Source organism: Mytilus galloprovincialis, chromosome 2 (genome assembly GCF_965363235.1).
Source record: "Mytilus galloprovincialis chromosome 2, xbMytGall1.hap1.1, whole genome shotgun sequence".
In the NCBI taxonomy this organism is placed as follows: Eukaryota; Metazoa; Mollusca; class Bivalvia; order Mytilida; family Mytilidae; genus Mytilus; species Mytilus galloprovincialis.
In genome coordinates this window covers 57,185,557-57,202,239 of record NC_134839.1, presented here as the reverse complement: position 1 = coordinate 57,202,239, position 16,683 = coordinate 57,185,557, and the positions used below count along the sequence as shown (strand labels likewise).

Sequence of the window (16,683 nt, the reverse complement as noted above, 5' to 3'; positions counted from 1 at the left end):
TAAGCTTTCTGCATACATTGTTCTATTATACTTTTTCGAAATAAATGGTAAAAACACGAAAATTTGTAAAATATAAATTCGTCATATCAAGTTAAAAGAGTAAGTCATCTATTGGTTATTATAATAGTTTAACTGGTTATTTTGTAGATCTTTAATTTCTGATTGAATTTGCTGTTTGCAATATCTACCTTTCAACTATATAAAAAAAAATCAAATATAGAAAAGCACATTAAAATAAGCAAAAAAGACTCATTTCATGGCAATCACTTTTAAGGGATTCGTCCAATATTTTATTTAGATCTTTTTATAGCTAAACATGTTTGCCTTAATTGAGTTTTTAAGATGATGGGCAAAAACCTTTACTTGAGAAAATCTCCTATCAATGGTAACCACATGCACCAATAGTTATCTAATAATTAGAGTGAATAGAAAGTAGTTAGATCTCGACTTTTTGATAATTTTTGTCCAGTTCATGTGTTGTATGTCTATAATTATAGTCAACATATAAGTCAATAAATGCAACTGCACTCGTATGCTCTATTTTTATTTTTTGACTGGTCGGAATGAAAAACACAAACTTTATACTGGATACACTTAGGATTACTCAGGCCAAAGTTTGTTAAATGTTATTTTAGTTGTTTCAATGAAAAAATATGTTTAAAAACAACGGACGAGGGCGACAAAGACGACAACGAGCGCCAAAGCAAACCTTATTGATGACTAGAACTCACGTAGCCTTTTTACCAGGTGAGCTGCTAGAAAACAAAGTATTGTATACGTGGAGTAATGGCCCTGACCCTGTAAATAATTTCACTTAAAAAAACGTATTTACGCATATTAAATGGATGTTGATAAATATGTTAACATGCTTTGTGATTTACTTTCAATTTGATGAATTCCCCATGCATTCTCAAATTTACTGTAAATTTCTTTTCCGCATGTAAAGCAAATTGTTTATTAGAGATTCTCTATGCACTATACTTCATAGACAACCTTTTTGTACTCTGATTTGAGTGTATTGCCCATGCTATCAACATCCCATCATGGTGTTTTACTTGTTTCGTCAACATCTGTTGTTTAATGTAAGATTAGGGTTTTGTTTTTGTCGATCTTTTTTTTACGTTTGTTATGTTTTGGAATGACGTGTCTCGATATTTACGCATCAAGGAGGAAGTTCATGGGGATAGGAACCCCCTTTCATTTGGACGACCAATGCATTTAAATGGGGAAATATGGTTGTACACATCCCCTTTTCTACTGGGTTAAAAATCTTCCTTTTAAAAATGGCCAGGTCCGGCCCTGCAATGTGTTGTGATGTTGTCATATTTCTGGGCCTATGTTGAACAGCTTGTCGGTATAGTTGAGCAATGGAGAATGAAATGTAAAGGCCATTACTTGGCTCTTGAAATCGCAAGAATAAAGATGTCGAAGCAACTGAAATCACCTCTGGTTTTTTGTGGATTTCGTGTTACTCAATCTTTTATTAGTATTCTATGTTGTGTTTTGTTTGCTGATGTTAGTCTTTTCGGTTTTCGCAACGTCGATGATGACGTTGCGAAAACGAACTTTGTCATTGTCAGTTTGTTTTCAATTTTTCACTTGGATTGGTCCTGTTCATCATGTCAGGCTGTAAATAACTTTTAAGGTATTACTCTAAAAACAACGAAAAAAAACTCCGTCTGATTATTTTTTTTTTATTTAAGGTAAGGATATTACAAGATGTTTATTTTTTAACGGTCCATCTCAAAAGATCACATTTTTTCTCACTTCATATAAGGATCTTTATAATATACATCTGCATCATCTGAATTGAATGGGAGATATGTTCCTGATTGTCGGTCATTAGAATCAGATCCGAATGCTGATCTATATCCATGATGTGTCCTATCAATAAAATAGACTGATTGATATAAAGTATCATAATATACATTGGCTGAAGTATTTATTTTACCGTATTTATTTATAATACATATAATGAATCAGTAGTCTCGTCGCAACTTGTTCGCCTCGAAAGCAGGAGGTCGTGGGTTCGTTAAATAATCACGTCAAACCAAAGACGAACAAATTGGTATTCGCTGCTTATAAACTATTTGTACACGCAGCATTAACGCAAAAGAGCATACACTGGTGTGCTCGGAGCCAAAATAGTGTTTCCTGGTAGGGTGTCATTTCGTACTGTCGAACTTGTCACTGTGACTAGCACCGTTAAATTTCAGTTCAGAGTGTTGGTCTAGTCCAAAACAGGATTCATTTTGAATATGTATTCAATTTGAAAATAGACATTGATAACCCATTAATCAACTTTGACTTACAGTACTCATTATTCACATAATCTAGTGTTAAAACTGCAACATCAATTTTACCCACCACACGAAAAAATTATTCCTATTCGATCTCGAGAGAATCATAACTGATATCACGTGACTGAGTTGGGCGCGTTGTTAATGTCCATAAATGTAATTGAATCATAAATTTAGGTTGAAAAAAGATTTGTGCCTTTTGGATTTAAAGAAATCTGATATATGTATAATCATTCCAAAATGTAGAGAAAACAAACTCGACGCCTTCCTCGTAGACAAAGCAGTACAAGAAAATAGCACACATGTGATCCTCGATCTACAGTGTATTACTGGAGCAACTGTATACAGTCAGGTAAAAATTAACGGCACGATCCTATTTAAGCAAAACAGTTTTATTCAGATTATGGCGATCGAGGGTAAGTTTTGAAGTAAATAATGTTTCTGTATGAAACAAATTGTCATAAGACTGTAGAAATCTTTCCTATGCGTAGAGCTTATCCCCATCGTTATCCCAAAACTCGGTCAAAACGAAGTGGTTTTAGAAATTAATACTTTTTGAATATAGAAGATTGCAGTAAGTAATATTTACTTACGTTTTACACTTAAACTTTGATAAGTCTGTGGCTTTCTCAACTTCTTCTCCGTTGAAGCCAATGTAATTGCCGTTGTAGTCAACTCCGTCATTGCAGATACAGATATATCCACCTACTCTAAATCCGAATCCGGGACGGAAATTACACTAGAATGGAATATACATATTTACGTAACAACAACAACTATTTAAAAGCAGTCATACGGTTCTAATCCAACACTTAATTTGTATTCAATTATAAAAGGATGGTTATAGTTTCTGTCATTCCTCAATTGATTTTAACAGAGATACCACAGGGACATTTAAACTTATATATCGAAAATTAAACTGACAACGCCATGGCTAAATACAAAAAAGACAAACAAACAAATAGAGTACAAAAAAACATAACACAGAAAAATACATTAAGCAACACGAACCCCACCAAAAACTGGGGATCATCTACGGTGGCTTGGAAGGGTAAGCAAATCCTCCTTCACATGTGGCACCCGTTGAGTTGCTCATGTTAGTCGAAATGACTGTTAAACAGATTTCTGTTATTTGAATAATTTTACACATGTGACAAAAACATATAGATAACAGCTCATAGACTTGTATAACTTTTAGTTCACATAATCCTAGGAGCCACTCCGGTATTGCAATTAAAGAAAATGTGTATCAAAATATGTACCAGTAATAAAATTGTGTTTTACCGTGGTTTCGATTGGACATTTATGAGTTCCTCTAAATACATTGAAGAATAAATCAACAGAGTCATCGTCATATCCAAGGTCACATTGATTGATGTCTTTATCTGTAAGCTCTATATCTATCGTAGCTACTCCTCTGTTAAAAAAAAAATGATAGTAGATTAAAATCTTAGAACGCAATCATTGTGGGTAGATTATAATCATAGAACGCAAACAATGGGGGTTGATTCGAAACATAGAACGCAATCGATGTAGGTAGATTAGAATCATACAACGCTATCAATTTGGGTAGACTAGAATCATAGAATGCAATCAATGTGGGTAGATTAGGATCATACAACGCAAATAATAGGGGTTGATTAGAAACATAGAACGCAAGTGATGTAGGTAGATTGAAATCATAGAACGCAAATAATGTGGGTAGATTAAAATCATAGAACGCAATCAACGTGGGTATATTGGAATTATAGAACGCAATCAATGTGGGTAGATTAGAATGATACAACGCAATCAATTTGGGTAGACTAGAATCATAACGCAATCAATGGGGGTAGATTAGAAGCAGTTCATAGCTTTTTAGAAAGCTTGAACTCGTGTTGATGGAGGTTTAAACGTATTTCTCGTTTCTCGTTGGGTTGTTTTAAGATTATACTATTCGTTTTCAGGCTTGATTTGTTTTTTCAAAAGTCATTTTGTGGACTTTAGTGGCTATATGTTTTTGGTGTGAGCCAAGGATCCGTGTATGAACCTATATATTGACCTACGTTGGCTTACTTCTTACACTGTGACTTGGATGGAGAGTTGTTTCATTGGCACTCATTTTACATCTTCTTATTTCTATTACGTGTAACAATATTTGTTTTCTTACTTAAAAATAGGTGACCCGTCTCTATTTCTCCCAAAGATAGGAGATGAGTAGGTAAACATCCAGACGTAACCTCCTCCGCAATCATAGTATGGCTTAGTCACATGACCATTATCTCTCCGGGCGACCAAAATGTCTGCCTCTATAATGGTTCCATTTCTAAATAAAGAAGAAAAACATCAGTAAGGCAAGTTTAAACATTACATTATTACTTCGAAGACGAAAGATTTATTCCATGATTGTTTTTGTCATATTTTTTATTCTTCAAATTGCTTTCCTTTTTTTTATAATTAGATAAACAATAATAACAAACTGATATTCACACTTTGTGTCGAACAAACCCTATCGATATAAAGGAACAAAGCCAAGCAACTCAGTCACGTTAGTATACGTACTACAGAGTTATACGACACATGTAACAAAGAAACAAGAAGTAAAAATAAACATTCAGAAGAGAGATAAACAACAAAAATCTTAAATTTAGATTAATTTTTAATCGATCCATGTGAATTTGTATTTTCTTCTTTTGGAAACACGTCGTTCGTGAAAGCAGTAAGTAGCATGGGGCACCATAAAGGATAAATTATAAGGAAACACCTTCAAGTCATTCATAAATGTGCTTTTATAGTTGACTTTGCGGTATGGGCTTTGTTCGTTGTTGACGACCGTACGGTGACCTATAGTTGTGTCATTTTGGTCTCTTGCTGAGAGCATTGGCAATCATTCGCAATCATACATTGGCAATCATGCATTGGCAATCATACGACATCTTCTTTTTATATCACACTGGAAAAATATCAATTGAAAATATTTGTAAAACAATATAACCTGAAAGTTGTTTTAGTCCGGTCTATTGCCACATTCTCGTAGTTTTGGTCTCTTAGAACACTGTACCATTCGTTGACCAGGCTATCGTTTGTGTAATTATAGAAACTTCCTAACTCTACCGACTCCACAGTGCCATTAGTATTTACCGCAAAAGCTGCAAATAGTTCATAATTTTTTAAAACTCCTGGCGCAAATTCCACAACTCCGCTAAGTATTTCAGGTTTAGCTGTTACTACTAAATTTGTAACTAGATCGTGACAGAGAGATTCATGAAACGCTTCTAGTGATCCTCCGTGTTTCTGGATCTGTGCAGACAAGTAGTTTGAATTATAGATAGCTAAATCGGCATATTCTTCCCACTTCGTAAAATCTACGGCAATATCTAACTCTTCATCTGGTGATAAACTTGTACAAGTTTCTCTGCTGACAGTCGTTCCAATTTTCTCCAACACTCTAAAAATGTTATCGTTATTCACATCTGTAATTGAAAGTGAATTCATATGAATGCAAAAAGTAAAATCAGAATTGCAAAATGGAATAAAACAATTAAAAAAATCACAAAAAGATCGGTTAGTTCTCGGCTACTTAAGAAAGCTAAAAAAAAAAAAAAAAAAGAAGCAAATCATTCAAAATAATAACAAGTTGCTTTCTTTTCAAAAAAGAAAAGCAATACGTAAACCTAAAACTGCTGACTGAGAACAAAAAGATTAATACTTAATTTGTGTTTGCTTTTGAATTGAAGGAATAGTGTTCATTTTTACATAAGTCAGTTGAAAGCAATGTTGAATAGTTGTGAATATATATACAGCTAGAATGTATTATTTGAATATATATTTTCATTTCGGCTACTTCATTTATAATAATTACTTGGGATTGTACATCAGTTTTTTCATAATCCCAATGTAAATCCCAGTTTCTATAAACCGGATGTATAATGCAAATTGCACAGGTCAATCGCAATATGAATTTTCAGTTTGCTTTTTAATCTGGATGCCTTGATATTCTCGACTCGTTATTTAAGTTGTCTGTACGTATGATAGATGTTGTATAGATAAATTAAAACATAAAAACAGAAGATGTGGTATGATTGTAAATGAGACAACTCTCCCCCGGAGACCAACATAACACAGGAATTAATAGCTTTAGGTCACCGTACGGTTTTCAACAATGAGCAAAGCCCAAACCGCATAGTCAGCTATAAAAGGCCCCGAAATGACAATGTAAAACAATTCAAACAAGAAAACTAACGGCATAATTTATGTATAAAAATTGATCGAAAAACAAATATGTAACACATAAACAAACGACAACCACTGAATTACAGGCTCCTGACTTGGGACAGGCACATAGATACAGAATGTGGCGGGATTAAACATTATAGCGGTATCCCAACCCTCCCCTTAACCTGGGACAGTAGTATTAAAGTCTATTTTCCATGTGATGTGAAACCCTGTGGCATGTAACTTTTAAGAAGTTTTCGTCTATTTTTCTCAGTTGAGAGTACCACACCAGCTTCATTGGACCTCTTATATAGAGACTTATTTTGATCTCACAAAACATCTCAAAATTGAAGGATTAAATGATTTTACATAAATCAATCCAAATATTCTGGAGGGAAACTTGGTTTTGAGGAATATCTCATTTTCAGAACATACCCTCAAAAGGACATATAAAAAGACATGTAGATGTAAAAAGATAGCAAAAAAACATGTTGTACGCCAGACGCGAAATAAGTCTACAAAGAATCATCAGTGACCCTCAAATAAAAATAGTTAAATAAAAAGTCCAAATATATTACGAAGCTAAGGTAAAAAATCCTTAGCATTTCGAAAATGTCAAAGTTTTTAAAAGGACAATGACTCAAAAAAGAAAACAAAAGAGAAACAACTAGAGGTCAATATACCATAAGCAATGATGACCGTGCTTAAAAGTCACATGTCAAGCTTTTACTGCCGTGTCCTGAATTTATATAAGAAAAGCAAAAATTCGCATTCGCGTTAGAAATCGATATTTATACATGAACGTCTGATACTTTCGATAAGAACACACATTTGCATCATCACATATAATAATCTAATAGTTAAATTCGGATGTCAAAACAAAATTCAAGTGTTTTGACTCCGGATTCATTGACATTTTTGTCCAAAGTTTTTGTTAACGCAAACCGATAGTGTGCCTGCATTTGAACAGGTTGATGTAAAATGCGGATGAATCAAGACGTGTAGGATAGCTGGTAAACACAGTGATCATTAATTGATCGAATACAATTTTCAAAACCGTACCATAGTACAAATATTTAGATGCTATAAGGTTGAACTAATAAAACATGCATTCCTTTCAGTGATCTTTTTTCCGAAAATAACTTGAATATAATATCAATAAACACAAATGTCAAATATTTACGGATGGACATTTTATTTATCAAATGAATCTCTCTTTAAAGATTATGAATATATATTGCTATACAAAATATAAGTAGTGACTTATAAATCCTTACTAAAACAGTATAAAACAATTGACATCATGATAGTAATTTATTTTGTTATGATTATTGTAAAACATTAATTACGTTTTTTGTAAGATTCAAAGATTAAAGATCCTTGTGAATTGAAACCACGTAAGTATTTTTCATTCACGGCCATCTTAAACTTAGATATTTAGCAAATATGAGTACGCATCCCTGCTCATTGGTGCTGATACGTATGTCTCTATTAATAATAATAATCTTTATTTGTCATATAAGTAACATTATACTTGTGACATAAACAAAAGTAACAACAACAATAAAATAACTGAGTTGAACACACACATATCTATATATATACAAGTAAAACTAACTAAGAGTCCCCTGTCCTCAGCTCTAAAGACTGTTTTATAAAGGAATCTGTTTTTTTCACTTGGTTTATATTAGAAGGATTTAGTAGGACTACTAGTTTTTCAGTATCAGATAGATTTGGAAACATAGGATTATCTATTGCCATGTCATTAAAAAGTTTTATACGTAAAACATTATTAATTTGACAGTGGAGGAGAAAGTGATTTTCATCTTCTAAGGTTTTACAAGTTGGACATGTTCTATTGTCTCGAGGTATTTTTAGATATCTGCCCTTCTCAATGAGCAAATTATGGTCACTAATTCTAATTTTTGTAAATAAACGTCTAGTTTCAAAATTGTGATATTTAAGATAAAATTCTTGGTCTTGTTTGACTTTAATATTTTTGTAAAGAAAAAGTTTGTTATTTTCGTTCAAACTATTAATTTTATTTTCCAGTAGTTCTGAATAAAATTTACTTGTAATATTCTTAATCCAAGTCTTTAGTTTGTTAACTTCTTCCATATTTTGACAGGACATTACTTTTTGTATATCAATATTCGTTTCTTGTGTTGAATCTTTTTTAAAAGTGGACCAAGTATAAACTCCTTGTGAATCAAGGTGTTTACTTAATGTATAACTTTCTTTTAGCAATGGGTTTATGTTTTCAGTATTTAATCTTGCCCAGTAAAGAATTGCTTGTGTTTTTATATATTTTTCTATTGGTTGTCTACCAAGTTCAGCTTTAACACCTAAATTAGCAGATGTTTTTTTAGTACCTAGAATATATCTACAGAAATTAACATGAACCTTTTCGAAGGGAGTCTTATCCAAATATTGGAAATTATCTATATCTTTGTTTTGGGATTTTAATCTGCCTTTTGCTCTATAATAAGATTGATATGTATCCATGTATGATATTTCAGCATTATATGTTAAAATTGGTTTTATAAGAGAATCAACAAGATTACAGGATACATTAACAGGAAAGTTTCCCAAAACGGCTGCATGTGTTTTTAATGAAAACAGAGCTTTCCTAGCTTTTTTGGCTAAATCTGTTAAACTTGCATTTAGATTTCCATTATTTTTTATCAGAGTGCCAAGAAATTTATACTCAGTAACGTTATCATTTTTTTTCATTATTGAACCTTACAATGTATGGTTCCAGTTTTTTAGTTCTTTGTTCAATGATCATTGTTTTTATTTTTTTAGTATTTAGACATAACTGTCATTTTTCACAGTAATTTGATAAGTTATTTAAGCTATTTTGAAGACCTTCTTTACTTTCGGATAAAATTATAAGGTCATCGGCAAACAAAAGACTTCCTATATCAGAATTTAATATTCTCGAGGGTTTTGAACCTTTATGGTCAAATTTTTCAACTATATCATTAATAAATAAATTGAAGAGTGTGGGACTAATACTGTCCCCTTGTTTTACTCCTCGGTCAATGGGAAAGAATCTAGAATGTTTATCATTATATTTTATAGATGCTTCAGTATGAATAAACTGTTGTTTTATTATTTCAAACATATGTTTCCCTACACCAATTTTAGCTAATTTATAAGGCATTCCAATTCTCCAAAGGGAATCAAAAGCCTTTTTAAGATCTACAAAACAGACATAAAGTTTTTTTTTTATTTTTATGAATATATTTATTAATCAAAGTTTTAAGGATAAATACACTGTCTACAGTTCTATGATTAACTCTAAATCCAAACTGGTCATTAGTTAGTTTTTTTCCCATAGTTTTAGTCATTCTTTGATTTAAGAAACTACTAAATAATTTGGATATACAGTTGATTAAAGAAATTCCTCTGTAATTGCTTGGATTACATTTGTCACCAGATTTATGTACTAAAGTTATGTATGCAGAATTCCATGAAGTTGGATAGTGTCCTGTTTTTAACATAAGATTAAATAGTTTAGCATATGCTTTGGTAGTTACTGGACTACTAAATTTAATTACCTCGTTCAACACACATCTGGACCGCTTGCTTTTCCATTTTTTAAGTTTTTTAAGATACATTTAATTTCAGAGCAAGTAATAGGCCTGTCTGTCTCCGGGTTAAAAGAAATAGTATCTTCAATATTTTTCAGCTTTTGCTCAATTTTGGTTTGAAAATCATTATTTATTTTTGAAAACTTTCCTTGATTTTGAAAATGTTTAATTGTGCTTTCACTGTCCTTTAACATTTCTTTTAAATCATCATCTCCATCTATATTTTTGTTTTCTAGTGATTTTAGAATTTTCCAGTATTCCTGAGGATTTTTATTCTTCGAATCTGAAAGTTTATCAAAGATTTTCTTTTTATATTCTATTTTTTTCTGTTTTGTTAACTTTCTAAATGATTTGAGTAAACAAAAATATTTATGTTCCAGTGAACAGTTAAAGGGATTTTGTCTTAATTCTTTTCTAACTGCATTTATTGACTTTTTATATTCATATACTTCATTATCTGACCATTTTTGTTTCTTTTTTTTTTGTTTCTTTTAAAGTTTGGTATACCTCTTACATGTCTTAGTGTACAAGTTTTTTCTGTTAAGTTGCATAAAATTAAATCAAGTTCACTAGCTGCCTGATCTATCCCATTTTGATTTTCACTATATTTTTTTGATTCAAAGTTTATAATTTCATTTATGAAATTTTCAGAAGATAGGGTTTGAATTAATATATTTTTGGAGTTATCGTTCCACTTATCAGATTTCATTGTTTTGCATTTGTCTTCTGGAAACAGAGGCTGTTTTTCACTTATATTACATTTAAGAAATATTTCAATTTGTGCATGATCTGAAAGGTAGTTGATTTCATTAGTTTTAAAGTATATTACTGAGGTCAGGAGACTCTTACTTACAATAGCATAATCTACTGTACTCAAGCCATTGGGCATGAAACATGTAAAATACCCCAAAGAATCACCAATGTATCTGCCGTTAAGTATACGTAGTCTTGATGACAAGCATAATTCTAAAAGATTGTTACCCTGTGCATTTAGTATTTTATCTTGGTAAATTTATTTCTTTTTAAAAATTGATCCACATCATAATTTTGAGGTAATATATTTTGAAAATGTATATTAAATAGATCTGGGTCATCATTTTCTATAAAAATCTGGGTGACTGCTAGTGCGGGAGTTAACTTGCTGCCATTTATACAAAAGCCGTTAGGTATTCATCACATTCGCACGAAACTTTATTCATTACCCCTTTCAAAACTTCATTCTCTGTTCAATTTATGTTTGGAATCCACTGTTACAAACCCTCATTCAAACCAATACAAACTTGAAGCTATAATTTCGAATATTACAAGTCACAATCTTTTCAAGCCAGTCCGCATTGGAAAAGATGAAAAAGAGAAAAGATCTTTCCTTAATCTTTCCTTTGCCAACAAAGGTCTCGATGGCGTCAACTTAGGTAATATCCTTCATCATAAATTAGTTCAATCGAAAATACCTTCTTATTTCAAAGACCAGTCTGTACCAATCATTTCTTATACCTATACCTAACCTTTTGCAACTAAAAATTTTAACTACAAACACGTTTTGCATGATCTCGATATTGACGAATTCAAGTCTAAACCACCTGATTGCACTTGTGCTAGTTTACAATTCACATATAATCCTGCTGGCCACGTTATTACCGGTGACCTCAACATTGTTAATAACACTTCTCTACGAAATGTGTTATCGAAAGGTCCGAAATATAGTGAACCTAAATCCATCAATTGGAAATACAACTTTAAAATTTTGATGGATTCAGTCGAGGATTATGCCAGGCAATGGGCTAAGCGCGAGATGGAAGACGTAGACACTCTTTCCGAATGGATTAAGGCAGCGAGGTCGTTGATACAAATCAGAATTAAGAAACTTAATGGGTCAACAATGCCGATACTACACCAATCTTTAAAGACCCGAATGTTGCAAAACACCTATCCTACCTCCATGACAAATATGTTGTTTTCCCCGCAGATAAAGCCCCAAACAACATCGTTTTTGTGTGTAAAACTCATTACATTAACTAATTGATATACGAATTAGGTATTGACAATTCACTTGGAAACTCAACATATACCCTCACAACACTTACCAAAGAGGAAATCCTGGATAATCATAGGTCTGTTCTATGTTCCTTTGGAATTTCAACCAAAGATGAAGAACTTGATCTTCCATCACTGTATTGGATACCTAAACTACATAAGTGTCCTTACAAACAACGGTATATTGCTGGGTCTTCCAAGTGCTCCATGAAACTTCTTTCTAAATTATTAACATCTATTTTATCCATATCCAACTATAGCAGTCATCACGTGACTTTAACGACGTCACACATCACCCGTATTAAGCCCAAGTAAAATGTATAGAAATGCACAAGGGCTTTCAAGAATCGATAAAATAAAGGACTTTAAGTTCATGATACCAAAAGTGGGAATATATAGTAACTCCTCATATATTAAGAAATATATTTATTCCTTTTGAAAAAGTTTAAATTTCGGTTTTCTCCCTTCCAAATGCTTTTGAAAATTTGTCTTGTTGCCTCGATAAGTTCACACTGTTATTCATCCAACTCCGATAAATATTGGATTTTCTGTCGTGTTAAACCTAAAATTGCGATTTAAACAAAACAGATTGAATAATTGTGGGAATATGATCTTTTAGAGTACATACAAGCTAACTCACTTTCATCTTGTAACAGTATTAAAACATTTGACTTTTCTACTCTTTACACAAGTATTCCACATTCCAAACTATAAGACAAATTGAAAGAGTTGGTATTGCTTTGCTTCATAAAAAAGAATGGCCAACGTAGATACAAGTATCTTGTCTAAGGAAGGGATAAATTCTACTTTGTAAAGGATCACTCTGATTCAAACAAAAAATTCTCTGAAACTGATATTATCAAGATGCTTGATTTCTGTATTGACAACATATTTGTTACGTTCGGAGGACTATTTTTCAACAGACTGTCGGCATTCCAATGGGAACAAACTGTACCCCTCTACTTGCCGACTTGTTTCTTTATTATTATGAGGCTGACTTCATGCAGGAACTTCTTAGGAAGAGAGATAAGAAGTTAGCAATATCCTTTAACTCTACTTTCCGCTATATAGAAGATGTTCTTTCACTAAATAATTCAAAATTTGGTGACTATGTTGAACGCATCTATCCCATCGAACAAAAAATAAAGGATACTACAGATACAGTTGAGTCGGCCTCATATCTGGACTTACATCTAGAAATTAACAATGAGGGTCGGTTGAAAACAAAACTTTACTACATAAGAGATGATTTCAGCTTTCCAATTGTGAACTTTCCATTTCTAAGTAGCAACATTCCAGCAGCACCTGCATACGGCGTATATATCTCCCAATTGATACGATATTCCCGTGCTTGTATTTCCTATCATGATTTTCTTGAAAGAGGGTTGCTGCTCACAAGGAAGCTATTAAACCAAGAGTTCCAAATGGTGAAGTTGAAATCATCCCTTCATAAATTTTACGGACGCCATAACGAGTTGATTGACCGTTATGGAATAACCGTATGTTGTGTCATGTGTACTATAATTGTTTGTCTGTTTGTCTTTTTCATTTTTAGCCATGGCGTTATCAGTTTGTTTTAGATTTTTGAGTTTGACTGTCCCTTTGGTATCTTTCATCCCTATTTTACAATTGATTTTCATAAATGTAATGACTGATCAAACATGGGAGACATAATGCATGTATAAAATTACAATTTTGATTATATTCTAAAATATTAGGAATAAATTCATTGTCAGTTTAAGTCTGGAAGTATTAATTAATGAAATTATATATTTTTTTACATAAAAACCTTTTTGTTTGATTATCTTTCTGCTCTCCGACCACTGTATATCCGACTTTAGATAAATATTTTTAACAGAAAAATCGTTTTCCTAATTTTCCTCATGCTTTCCGACATTTTCCCATGCTATGGTTGAAATACTAAATCTCAAATGTTAAATGTTCAGAAATAATCAGTTTATTCTGGGTCATTGTATGTCAATGAATTATTCCCATCTCAAATGTTAAATGTTCAGAAATAATCAGTTTATTCTGGGTCATTGTATGTCAATAAATTATTCCCAGGTTTATTAATACTACTTAAACAACGAGTAGAGGGACCGTCTCAAAGCATGCATTATATAATTGCGTTATCATTATACTTGAATACGCATATGTTTTGTGAAAAGGCAAATAGGTTCTTATATCTAAACGATTTTTGACTGCAATTTAGTCTTTATTGTTTTACTTTCCAATTTACTTTGATTATTGAAATATACAATGTCACAATGTAGCCTAGCCATAGAGGGGTCGTATCAAAGACGTCTACTAGATAACTACCTGTATAAATGAACCATAAATGATCGAAAAGTTCGATCCCCCAAGGGTGACTGGGGAATAGAAATATGGTCACTTGGTCTTCTCCCGACCGGCAGTAAAACGCTTGCCGAAGTGGGGCGTCCGTTTGGCTGTGCGGGATGTATCAAGTTCGCAGTCACGTCCGGTCAGAAGGGGGACGTTAAATCCGATGCCTCGTGTAAAGAAAGTGCCACGCTCTTTGCACGTTAAGAACCCTTGCGACAACTCTTTGAGGGGTCCGTAGGTGGCCTGTTGCAAGGCAAAATTTCTGTCCCTATCCAATTTACCCTCATTTTCCAGTGGCAGTCCAAATTTCCCCGACCATCATCCTAGATGGCCTCTATTACAACTACCTACCTATTGTATTTATTGTTAACTTGTTCTCGTCCTGAATATGCATGAAATATTTGCCACTGGACGTTAAGCAACCAACAATCAATCAATCAATCAATCGAAACTCGCCAATATAAACAAAAATTATACAGTATTTTAAATTGAAATTGAAAGCAAAAAGTTTAATATACACTTTGTGACTGCCGATGGTCATTATAAAAAAAGAAGATGTGGTATGATTGCCAATGAGACAACTGTCCACAAGAGAACAAAATGACACAGACATTAACAACTATAGGTCACCGTACGGCCTTCAACAATGAGCAAGGCCCATACCGCATAGTCAGCTATAAAAGGCCCCGATATGACAATGTAAAACAATTCAAACGAGAAAACAAACGGCCTTATTTAAATAAAAAATTGAACGAAAAACAAATATGTAACACAGAAACAAACGACAACCACTGGATTACAGGCTCCTGACTTGGGACAGGCACATACATAAATCATGTGGCGGGGTTAAAGATGTTAGCGGGATCCCAACTCTCCCTCTAACCTTGGACAGTGGTATAACAGTACAACATAAGAACGAACTATAAAAATCAGTTGAAAAAGGCTTAACTCATCAGATAGACAAAAATACAAATGGACGTGGACGGATACTTGTACATCCCGACAACAAAGAGACACTAGGAACAGATCTGAGAGTACTCGCAGTTATCTGACAGCTAGTTCAAAGCCACTAACAACTAATAAAAAAATCATGCATCTAAGACTAAAATATCAATCCGTATACATCCAGCATCCAATGGATTTAGTGTAAAGACGTCATAAACAGTCAGAGAAAAACATGACCTTGTGCAATGCCAGTTACAGGTATCGACAGATTGAAGATAACATGAATGTGTATATGTATATATCATACTAGTAATATTTAGTTTGCTTTTAATTTACTGATAACAAAATCAATATTTAAACCAATAAAAACAATTTCAATGATCTTATTACAGTGTTGAATTGGTAACCTTTTAGAATAAGTTTATTTAAAGGAGCGATAAGTTTACAAGGATCATTTCTAAATTTCCGGGCACGGTTAACAACATTTCCGTAAAAATGAGGAGGTGCTATCCCGTTTGAAATAAGTTTTCTACAGGTACAACCAAACTTCAAAACCAAATCTTTATATCTATGGAAAAATTTAGTAAAGATTTTAAGTAATTTATGGTAACGATATCCCTGGTTAAATAATTCACTAGTACTACATAGATTGCGTTCGTTAAAATCAAAAACGTCACAACAGACACGGGCGTAGCGAGCGAGCTGTGAAATATAAACACCGTAAGATGGTGCTAAAGGAACATCACCATCTAAAAATGGAAAATTAACAATAGGGAACGAAAAATCGTCCCTTTGTCGTAAAAAATAGTGTGGAGTTTCCCGTTTGAAACCGAAATATTTAGATCCAGGAAAGGACAGTTATAACCGTATAAATTTGATTTATTTAAAGTAAGTTCCTTGGGGTTAATTTCAGCAGTATATTGAGAAAATTCTTGATTATTTAACGAAAAATATCATCAAGATAACGGTAAGTGTTGTTGAATTTATCAATTAAATGCAATTTCGACGGGTCTTTACTGAGTTTAGTCATGAACTGTGATTCGTAACAGTACAGAAACAAGTCTGATATTAAAGGGCACAATTACTGCCCATGGAGATACCTACAACCTGTCGATAAACTTTGTTGCCGAAACGTACATTAATATTATCAAGGAGAAAATTAACAGCTTCAATCATCTCATCACACCTCCAGTAAGTGTATCTAGCAGATTTACCTTTCTCATTCGAGAAGAAGGCTTTGAATGAGTTGCAGCAAATATATTTGCATTCAG

At 32.8% G+C, this 16,683-nt stretch overlaps 1 protein-coding gene across 1 annotated transcript; it reads right to left on the bottom strand.

The window, feature by feature from the left end:
* Positions 1–1,694: 1,694 nt before the first annotated feature.
* On the bottom strand, positions 1,695–5,422 carry LOC143062313 (metabotropic glycine receptor-like). The gene is made up of 5 exons (XM_076234039.1): positions 5,275–5,422; positions 4,450–4,605; positions 3,585–3,717; positions 2,894–3,039; positions 1,695–1,884 (listed from the first exon to the last, which is right to left on the bottom strand). Exons 2-5 carry the CDS (start codon positions 4,506–4,508, stop codon positions 1,764–1,766), a joined length of 459 nt encoding a protein of 152 aa, XP_076090154.1. The 5' UTR covers positions 4,509–4,605; positions 5,275–5,422; the 3' UTR covers positions 1,695–1,763.
* Positions 5,423–16,683: the final 11,261 nt, after the last annotated feature.

Excerpts from the sequence above, each read along its gene's own strand:
- LOC143062313 (XM_076234039.1), bottom strand. The coding sequence starts at position 4,508 with ATGTTTACCTACTCATCTCCTATCTTTGGGAGAAATAGAGACGGGTCA. Across the intron at positions 3,718-4,449 it reads GACGGGTCACCTATTTTTAA|AGGAGTAGCTACGATAGATA; the intron begins GTAAGAAAACAA and ends TTTTTTTAACAG. Across the intron at positions 3,040-3,584 it reads AATGTCCAATCGAAACCACG|TGTAATTTCCGTCCCGGATT; the intron begins GTAAAACACAAT and ends ATTCCATTCTAG.